Here is an 11410-nt window from a genome sequence, read left to right on the forward strand (position 1 = left end):
CATACCTTTGTCATTATACAAATTTATGTCCTCATTTGTCACAAAAACGCGCACACACATACACACACACACACTCACACACACAAAAGTACTAAAACTGTAAAATAAATAAAATGTAATTCACAAATCTGTCAGTGAGCATTCTTAATTAAAGGTTTGTATATATTGTGGCTTGGATGTGTTTTGCAATTCATCCATTTATTTGATGAATAGCCCTGACTGGCATTTCTGTGGTTAGGCAATAGCTATTTTGTGCAAACTTGGTCTAACATCAGGTTGTGCTGTTTTTTGCACAAATACTCGGACACACAAGCATGCATGCAAAATCCATATTGCACTATAACTTCAGGTTCTGCTGTGTTCATAGGAAACTCACAGAGGGGCTTTACTGAGAGTGCATATGTTAAAATCAACAAATCTACAAATCATGCTGCGCTCTATGCCATTTTTACAGAAAAGTCACAACAAATCTCACATAATCCTTATGTGTTCTGCACTGACATGCCATTCTCGCTGTACTCCTCTCTCGTCAGGATTTCATACTTTGCAGAATTTATTCTATTACATTTTTTTTTTTTAAATCACTCGTGGATTGAGCGAGCGAGTTTCACTATGCCAAATAACAACGAACACATCTGTTTGTCATTATGCACTGTGAAATGTTCTTGATGCATGAGGTTGTCAACAAAAGTTAGATTTGGAGGTAAGTTGATCCAATCATGTTTATAATACTGCAAATTGTGTTGCTAATCAGAATCCCTGAATTTATACATTGTGCAACAGAAGCCTTGTGAATTTTAGTTTTGTGAACTAATAAAATCAGCATTTCACCCAGTAAAAGTTTAAGTGAAAGGAAAAGGGACACACACTTGAATAAAATGGCAACATACTACATCCACCAGTTGGCATTGCCCTTTGACCTGAATGTTTTTGGACCTATGATGTACAGTACCAAAAATTTGGGTTTGTTTATAGAGATTTGTTTTAGTTTGGTTAATAGCTGACATCTAGCAAAGTATCCACTGTTTGCACATTTCAAAATCAGGTCTACTGTGTTATGAATACTGTGTTTTTGAATATCATACATGCTTTTTGCGTGCTATAGAGTAGGGCCCATTTGCTCCATGCTCAGGGTGAAACAAGCGTTTTTGTGATTTCTTTATGCAGACTGTGTTTTTCCATCAGTATTTACTAAAAATAATAATTTGTTGGTCATCTTGCACTTTAGTATCAGAAAAAGACACGCTATCCATAAGAAGTGGGTTGCATCTTAATGTTTAATAAATATGGATATTATTAGTCTATAATTATAGACACATTGTTTCCTTTATTTTCAGAACAATGCACTGAAAATGTAGTCTTTATCTTCAAAAAACTGTGTGCCACTGTTGTGAAGGCGTGTAGCGCGTGGGCGTCGCCCAGGGTGATAGAGTGTGAGTGAAAGCGCAGTGTGTTTTTCCATCAGTATTAACTAAAAATAATAATTTGTTGGTCATCTTGCACTTTAGTATCAGAAAAAGACACGCTATCCATAAGAAGTGGGTTGTATCTTAATGTTTAATAAATATGGATATTATTAGTCTATAATTATAGACACATTGTTTCCTTTATTTTCAGAACAATGCACTGAAAATGTAGTCTTTATCTTCAAAAAACTGTGTGCCACTGTTGTGAAGGCGTGTAGCGCGTGGGCGTCGCCCAGGGTGATAGAGTGTGAGTGAAAGCGCAGTCGTTAGCATGTTTGCGTGTAATTTAGCGAAGATAAGCGCTGCACCCCCATTACTATCATGTCCCGTGTTTTTGTTTTGATTTCTCCGCATGTATTTGCAATGCCTAATTGCGTTCAAAACATAAATGGGTGTTACTTTTAAGGTAAGTCTCCGCCCAGGGGGAGTAGCAGCGCTCCATCCACCTGCCAGACTACTTCAGCAGCAGCAGACAGTCAATGGACCTAAAGCGCGCTCGCTGCTGCTGCTGCTGCTGCGTGGACAAAAATACACGAGACGCGTTGAAAAACTCCGGGCGAGAGGGGATACGCGCACTTCATTTGAGCTGCCACGGAATCACAGTCACATAAATTAGTTTAAAGGAGCTACTACTTTGAGGACACGTGTATGCAGTTACTTTTAACTGGACGCATTGTTTTGGTTTCTGTACGTTTTCTTTGCGCTGGATTGCAAATGATTTGTACACCGGGACACACAGGATCGTTTGTGACGGACGTCTTGTAGGTGAGTTCTGCATTCATTTCAGTTTATTTTATTATTAGCATTGTTTTATGCTTCACGTCACGACATGTACAACATCACAAATACTTGTTTGTACAGACGATCAGCACAGTTATTATCCAAATGTTTTTATACACGCTTATTTTTAAGAGGATCAGTCCATTACACGGCACTGAAATCCGATGAAATCGAATATTTTGAGCGATTTATTGAGAGATTTGTGCTGGAAAATAGTATGCCACTGCTATTGATAATTGAAGTTTATTTGCAAGTCATGTGCAGATGATTTTTTATATTTTTTATTATTTGATTGGAATAAAAAAAAAAGCAGTAGTAGACAGAAATCAACCACTTTTTTTCAAATCAAACAGTTTTTATGACTGATACTTCACTGGGTTTTCTTTTCTCGATTTAAAAAAATGCATTTTAAAAATAATGATTTTGTTTTTTTAGAATTATTATTTCTTTTCAACACAATTAACTAAATGGCCATTATACTAAAGCAATAAAAATATAACGTGTATTATGAATATTTTAATAATAATAAGTCAATTATGACAAAGTGGAATGTTTCCACAAAGAATTTGAAACCGTATTTTACAATTTATTGGTAGACTAAGTATTACGGAACCAATAACAAATTAAGTAGAAGTGTGTAAATATCTGTGAAGATATCACTCAAGCTGTGACTTATCGGTCTGTCTCTATTACCAGTTTCCATTTTCTTACATTCAATAAAAAGATAAGTGAATGTTTATGTGAAATCTCAATTATGAATGTATCAGTGGATCCTCACCCCCTTCCTCCCTCCCTTCCCATGCAGGACCGAATAAATCTCTTGTGGGTCTTTGGATAAAGTGATCATGCAGGGAGCCGGGACTTTGGTGCTCGGGACCCTTCTGGTGTCTGTGTTCTCAGCTGTCTCGGTGCACAGCAGCCCTTTGTCTTCCCTGCCAACCGCTTCTGCTCCACGAGTCTTCCTGTCCTTCAAAGGTAAGATGCATTTCTGTTGTATATGCTGTGTCTCACACTGTTGCTCTGTGGATGACATCCACGAATTAACATAGAAATATAAACAATCGCAGCTGATATGATATAGATTGCATGAGAAACATGCATTATTATATTTGTCCTCAGCGTTTCCAGGAAACCAGAGTCTCATTATATTAACTTTCAGTGCATATGCGTCTACTGTAGTATTAGGCAGTAGGGTTTTTCTTATTGTTTTGTGGGAATCTCTTCAGTTTTTTGCTGAGCAAGCTACTTGCCTTCTTAGGTTACCTGTCTGTTCACCTTTCTAATTCAAGGAGTTTTCACAGTCTGCTGCCTGAACTAATTTTCTTTTCTGTTGCCCGTTATTGTGTTTCTTTAATTGGTTTTCAAACACTCTTTGGGATTGAGCATGTCTACCAGCAAAGACCTAAATTCAGAATTTGCGCTACACTCTGTGACTGAGAGTTTAACCCTTGCTGGGGAATTGGATTTCATGTTGGGTCGGTTGGGGTTCTTGCACGGCTCTTGGTTGGACAAGCAATGCGATTAGTTTTTAGTTCTGAAGCAGTATTTCCCTTGGGATTCTCTGAGCTGTTTTTTTTCTGAATATCTATGTTCTTAGTAGTAGCCCGTTTTCCAGGACTACGCATCCATGATTTATTAACAGTGCAGTTTTATTGTAATTTTATTCTCAGGAATTGCAATTGGAAGGCAGCTTAAACTATATGTTTACAATTTTTTCTCCAAAATGGAATACTGATACTGTGTGCGATATTGGACTGGTTTGCTTCCCAGGACCTTTATGTCCAATCTTAGTGTACTTCTGTCAGTCAACACTGACACTGACCACTCTTTACTGCCAAGATATACACTGGAGACATACTACATGCATGCACTGGATGGGATATTCCATCTTACGTTATGACAAAATATGATCTGTGAGTTTCTGGAGATTATCAAAACACTGTAGATGAAATAAAAAGATCTAGTCTGCTTTATGTAGGACGTGGTGAAAGCCCTTTGGATGGATTAAAGTTTTTAGTTCTGGTTACTTCTGCTCCTCTGTCCAGCAGCCTTGATTAAACACTTGAATCATGTTCCTCCCTTGAGAGTGAACATCTTGTGAAGGAGGCTACATGTGATTAGGGCTTTAACTCACTAAACATTCTGTTCTCTCCCACAAACAGCTTCAAGCTTAGTGGGATCTTGTTTTGGTTTTGTACTTGGATGTGCCTTTAGAAAATCATTATGATGGCTAACCAAAATCCAGGCTTACGTTGTAATTGCTTGCCTCTGTGCCTTTACTCTTTGAGACACACAGGACATCCTGTTTAATATCCCTCTCAGTTACTTAAATGTGACTGTTTGAGCCATGAGGTCATCATCTGTTCACTGTTGTAACAGGGTTATGCACCATTCAGAATTACATAGAAAATGCCTTGTACATTTTATTTTATTTTACAGACAAACTGGGATGCACAATTGCAGTTTGAATGTAAGGAAGTAAGAAATAAAATGAATTTAAATTCAAATAATTTTTTAACTGTAATTTTTAACTTGAAAAGAAATTTTTTTAAAGACAAATTAAAATGTTGACTTGGCAAAGCCTTGTTCGAAAGTTATGGAAAAAGTATTTTAGGTCTTAAAAGATAAGTTCACTGATTTTCAAGCTTTATATTGTTACAATGTAAATGAACAATGTCTTTCTCCGTGTTGCCTGCACCTAGATATCCCTGTTTATTTGTCAGCATAAATCAGTCGGATCGAAAGAGGGGATTTATGGATGTTGGCATTTTTGGCAAAAGGGAATGGCACAGCCCATTTTCTGTTTTAAAAATAAAGATTGCGTTTGTGCTGCATAAACAGCCAAGATTTATTAAAAGCTATCTTGCCAGTGGTGATTAGATAGATAGATAGATAGATAGATTCTTCCGTTCTGAATTTTGAACAACCCTGTGTTGTAATATGTTGTTTAAATGTTTGATATAGTAGTGGTTTTAATTTCATGCATGGAGTGTAATGATTCAGTTTAGCTTGAGGTCCAGTTTAAGAAAAACTGCGTAAAGAAAAAAATTAATATATTTTAAGTGATCCTCCCTGGGGGGATTCAGGCATAATTCACTAGTACGTCCCTCATACACGCAAGCTTGAACACAATCATAAATGCACCCACTCACACACACATTGACTGCGGTTCACCAAGATCTCCCTCTTTCTGATAGATTCTTATTCTCCAGTTTGAGCATGTAGGGAGGGAGGGCAGGGAACTCAGCCAGACAGAGTCAGTTTTCGTCTCTGTGGGAGGACTTGGCTGCTGTTAGCGGTTGTCGGTGAGTTAAGAGAGCAGATACTGGTGTCTTCTTGTGCCCTTACTCATTTCAGACAGTCCAGACCACAAGAACATCCCTGGAAGCCCAATCATCTGTAAAGTTCATGGTCTAGGGCTCTGCAGACATGACTTATTACAAGTTCAGACTCTTTTCTAAGGCCGTTCTCTTGTCTTTTCCCTTTTCATGGGAGTAACTATGATGTATTAAATTTGCCCTTCTCTTTCACATGCACACACTTCTTTTTAAATCCCCTCTTTCCCATGTATCTCTGCAAGCCTGATTTACATGCTAAAAGGTAGCCCAGAGGACTTACGAAGAGTCACATGACAGCCTAAGTTCATTTCTTTGCATATGAGCCCTCACATAACTCCTCATTTTTGGACATGAAAGTGGATTTATGGGAATGTTTATGCGTATTATATCACTTTACAGTGGTTAGAAGAACCCAGGGATGATTCAAGGAGGAATGCTTGTGTGAATTGGTATTTTGTGTGTGTGTTTGAAAATGGTGCCCCGTGTGTTGTTTGTGCACACTGTTTTAATTTAAATTCCATCAGTAGATTCTCTGAGGGGCAGAGCGCTTATTGCTCAATTTAGACAAATGTTCTCAGACAAAGAACACTTTAAAGTAAGTATCTCAAGGTGCATCACAACTACAATGTCGTTCTGTTGGCAGTGCATAAATTATCGCAATTAAATAAGGCATTTAAAGTAGTGTGCTTCATTTTCCTTTGCTGTTCATGTTAACACCTGGGTAACGTTCTTTAAAAACACTAAAGCAGTAATAGGCGATGGTCTGGATGAGAGTAAAAGCTCATTGTCTCTGGTTTGAGAGCTTTAGGAGTTATCATATAAGGTAAAGTGACTCTTCACATAGATCCATGACCCAGAATTATGCCCCACTCCAGGGCTTCTAGTCTAATAATAAATCAGAAATAATAAATAATAATAACAATAATAATAAAAAACTGTAGCAGCATCAGTGCAAACTGTGAGTTTCTTCTATGTTAGTCTCATCAGAGAGGTCGGTAGTGGTAGTTTTTTTTTTTTTACATTTTAAATGAACTTTAACTGAACATTAGATGACAGCAAAGAAAGAAAGAAGTGACTATAACCTTACAGTGCACACTTAAGGGCTTCTGGTCTAAATAAATGATCACAAATATTAAGTAATAATAAATTTAAAAATATTAAAATATAGCTACGTCAGGACAAAAGCTTCTTACATCTAAGATTCTCATCAGAGAGGTCAATGTGTGTCATTTAGATCCTTTATTGGTTAAATGTCTTTTTGCTGTAGGAATTTGCAGTTTAGTACTTCAGTAAAACAGTATGAAAACATACTAAACATATGCGTGCATTTGCATACATATGAATGGAACACAAAAGCTAGTGTGACTGCCATTGTAATAAACAAATATGAAAATGACAAATTAATGGTTTATTAGTATTTATAGGTTAAGATTTAAGATTATATGCTTGTTTGAGTGTGTATTAGCAGGTTTGAGTTTATCTCACTGTATGTGCTGGCAGAATAACATCAAAGATATATTTATCTTTGACGTACCATCCTGTGAACTCGCTTAGATGCTTGATGTTTTGAAGTGTCATAAAATATCATGGTTCTGCAGGTGATGAATGGTGGTAAACCAACCTTGGCACATCTGCATTTCTTTTTATACTGTATTTGCTTATCAGTATTAGCAAATAGTTAATACCCAAAAGGTGTATACTCAAACTACTGTACCTGCTTCCAGCAGCATTTTGATGAGCATGTTGAAAATTATCTAGAAGTTTTAAAAATATACTCTGACCTGGGCACAGTATATATGTGTGTGCATTTGTCTGTGCTGGAGGCTTTTTTTTTATCTTCAAACAAGCCCTAATAACAGCCTATTTGAGGGTGCCAGAGGCTGAGGTTGTGACCCCAAAAAACAGAAGCAGGTCATTGTCAGGGTGATTCGTCCTTGCTGTGTGGGAAAGAGTGAACAAATTCCTTCTATAAATGCTTGTAATGCTAATCTGCAGACCCACTTAAAAGCATTTAACTCTATTCTTGCTGTTCATTTCATTATTTCTGAGTAACACCTGGATGCGTAATTGGCCGTGTCTGAAAAAGCAGAAAAAACTGCTATATAAATATATCGAAACACCCAATTAGACCATTACACTGCTGCAGTGAGAACATTATCTCGCATACAGCTACTGAAAACATTGTCCGTTACAGCTTCCAAGATCATTTTGTATTTCTAGAGCATTTTGCAATTAACATCTCATCACATTTTCAAATTCACTGGCTTTCTCTTGTTAGTTCAGAATATCCATTGTATTGTGTGGCTGAGGATGAAGCATAGTGGCTTTTCTTTAAATGCTGTAAAAGCATTTTCTCTATTCCCTTTTAAAAATTCTCATTTAGCATTTATGTAAATGAGTTTGGCCTTAAGCATGATATCTGTTAGTGTTACCAGAAGATAAACAAAGAAAAAAAGGGATGAAAAGGAATTAGCTTTCTTTAATTGTAGCACATAGGGAACAAGAAAGAAAGAAAATTGCTATGCATTTTTTATGTTATGACTGATTAGATAATGGATGAATCTACTTAATTTTGTGTAAATAACAAATAAAACAACACAAATTAAATAGGCCTATGCCATTTTAAATGCTACAGAGCCAATTCAGGCATCAAAACATTTTTTATGCGAAGTATAAAAACTGAATATTCTTTCTGAGATTTGCTAAAGATTATATTTAAAATATTATTTTACAAGATGAACTTTAACTTAGAGTTAGACGATGGCAAAGGTGAGAGAAAGAAAGAAAGAGAAAGAAAGAAAGAAAAAGAAGTCATAACCTTATACTATAACACTTATTCTACACTCAATATTTTCCACTCATGACATGGTTTATCCTTCATGTTGTCTTTACCTGGGTTCTAACTGGGTCAATTGCGACACTAGAGACTTCACTAAGTGCTTCCCTCTGACAATGCACACATATACAGAGAGAACAAGAAAGCATATGTGTGAGAGAGAAAGAGAGAGCCCGGGAGCAATCACTGTCTCTCTGAAAGATGAACCTCCTTCAACCTGCCAAGATATGCCTAGGAGATCTGCTCAGACAGAAGGTGAGACACTGTCTCTTTCAGTCGTACACTAGAGAGACACTAACTTACAGCTGCGTAGAGACTGTTGTGCCATTCAGTTACGATTATTACTTCAGCATCCAGCTCACCTGTGGCACTGATGGGAAAGTATTTGGAAAGGTCCGACCCTCTTTTGGCTTTCTCATTGGCGTCTTGTATCAATTTTCTCCTGATCAACCAAAAAAATGTGTTTGTCTTCAGGTAACGTTGAGGTTTTCCCATTTTAGCTGAAACATGCAAGCTCAGTCAAGCTTTTGCTTTATACGTGAAACCGCAGCAGCGTATCAGAACGGTATTAAGAAACCAAAAGCGATGGGAATCATCAAAAATGCATTATTCTGAGCTGCTCCCATGAGGCTTTCTCTAATGGAGCTCTTGGCAGAGTAATAAACTTAACCTCTTGACCCTACATTGAGTTTCAGCTTCATAAGAATCACTTAGAAAAGGCTGCATGGGACGTAGACAGGCGTGGGCTCGAAAAGGAAGGCCTGCTCTTTGTTCTCTATTCTTTGTTGTGTTTGTTTTTGCCAAGGGTGATGTGGTCATGTGCTATATTAACTGAGTTATGTTAAGATATAATGTTAAGATGTCTTGCAGATAATAATGTTTTCTTCCAAATATCTCGACTGTGCTACATTTTGTTGTCTTATTTTAGACCAAACACATTTGTATGTGATGCCATGGTGCAGCAGACGCTGTCTCAGTGCTGTTTGTGTCAAGGTGGCGGTGCATCCCAGCATCCTGTGCTGCGGCGCTGGATCTAAACTGTCACAGCGAGAGGAGAGTGGAGGTGACAGCAGCAGTGCTAAATATAGAGACCCTGCACTCCTACACCCCCTCTCTTACTCTCTCTTCCTCTTTTTGTCACTAACAAAAATACTACAAAAGTACCCTGGTGTCATGGTTTTTTAGACTTGTACCATGGTATTATTTTAAGTACCATGGCACATGGTAATCATTCAGAACCATGTACTGTCATGCTCAGTTTAGCAAGTTTTTTTTTATATGTACTATAGAAATACTATGGATTTTTGGACATTGTGTAACATTCTTTACCTTTTCTTTACCTTACCTTTATGTACTATTGTCATTTTTTGAATGAGCTTTTATTTTATACTTTCAGTATTTCATTTTAGTTTCATTTAGTAATTTGACAAAATGTTCCTGTCACAGTTGTTTAACTTAAAAATCTCAAGAATTTTCATTTATTTGGCAAGATTCAAAATGGATCTTAAAGTCCCCATGAAATCAAAATTAAAGTTTTTTGGGTGTTAGTATCAATATGTTAGTCTTAAGGTTATCTATAAGGCAGTGTACTCCAAAACAGTGACAACATTCACATTTAGAAGATACAAGCATTCAAAGCTTGCAGTTCGGCTCAGCGATTTTTTTTTACGTCACATCGTACTTTAGCTTCTCATCAAACTTTCTGTCCAATCAAATGCTCTCTAGAATCCGAAGCCCCGCCTCCTACACTATAAAATAGACGCTGAAGCCGCAGCTGAAATCGGTCACTTGTCCACAGAATTAGCGTTTTCTGTACAGTGAATGGCACGTAGTGCACTATATAGGGGACAGGGAACGATTCAAACAGTGTAAATATGCTTTCCATTGAGGAAAAAAAGAAGTCTGGTTTCGCGCTGTCACAATTTAGATGAAAATATGTGCCTTTTTTATCATTTGAGTCACTTTGCAAAAGTTGCCAAAAACTTTTTAAAAATAGCTAAATTTGTTGCTAGGTGCTTTTTGAAAAAAAAGTTGCTAGGGTAGTTTGAAAAGTTGCTAAATCTAGCAACAAAATTGCTAAGTTGGCAACACTGAGCTCAACGGCTCTGAACGGCTCTAGCCCAAGCTGTGATATAAACGAACGCTATTGGCTATTTAAAAAAGGGGCGGGGCTGCTTGATATGTCCCGCCTCCTGTTTCAGTTAAAATGACGTCAACACATAGAGTAACGCTGCGTGTTTCTAAGCATTTCAGGGGACCTTTAAGTTGGTTTATGTATTTACTCTGAAGTGGCCTGAATCTGAACGAATTTCTTCAGAGGAATCATCATTTCATTCAACATCATTGTAGCTAATTAAATATTAAGCATTGATACCTATTAATATAAATTTTAAAGAAATTATTATAAATAATGAAGAAATTATATAATATGGTCACACTTTGGTTTGGGGACCAATTCTCACTACTAACTAACTAACTATTAACTACAGCTTTTTTCTCAATAAACTCCTAATTTGCTGTTAGGTAGTTGTTAAGCTTAGCTATGACAATTAAGGGATGTAAAATATGGTCGTGCAGAATAAAGCATTAATAAACTGCCAAAACACTAGTAATATGCATGCTAATAAGCAAGTTCATAGTGAGAATTGGTCCTTAAACTAATGGGTTAATATATTTATGTATATATTTTTTATACATTGACTGCCCCTATATTGAATTACCATGGTATAAGAATTCAGCCCTCTACGAACACCTTGGCAATTGAATCGCCATTAGCTAGTACATTTTTTTGTTTACTCGCCAGACTGATAAATATATACATACACGTATACATATGTACACACACACACACACACATATACACACACATATACACACAAACATATACACACACACACACATATACATACACACATATACACACAAACATATACACACACACATACACACACACATATACACACACACACACACACACATATACACACACA

The 11410-nt window shown here is 36.8% G+C and overlaps 1 protein-coding gene across 2 annotated transcripts in view; it reads left to right on the top strand.

Annotated features, from left to right (window-relative positions):
• The first annotated feature begins 1935 nt into the window (after positions 1-1935).
• LOC107713499 (semaphorin-3F-like) overlaps positions 1936-11410 on the top strand; it is a 54192-nt gene continuing 44717 nt past the window's right edge. For both annotated transcript variants that reach the window (XM_016519019.1, XM_016519020.1), the window contains exons 1-2: positions 1936-2231; positions 3052-3221. In XM_016519019.1, coding sequence (XP_016374505.1) covers positions 3092-3221 — 130 coding nt within the window. In that variant the 5' untranslated portion in view covers positions 1936-2231; positions 3052-3091. The remainder of the gene's footprint in view (positions 2232-3051; positions 3222-11410) is intronic.

The sequence above is a fragment of the Sinocyclocheilus rhinocerous genome, unplaced genomic scaffold (assembly GCF_001515625.1).
Source record: "Sinocyclocheilus rhinocerous isolate Xijiao unplaced genomic scaffold, SAMN03320098_v1.1 scaffold57, whole genome shotgun sequence".
In the NCBI taxonomy this organism is placed as follows: domain Eukaryota; kingdom Metazoa; phylum Chordata; class Actinopteri; order Cypriniformes; family Cyprinidae; genus Sinocyclocheilus; species Sinocyclocheilus rhinocerous.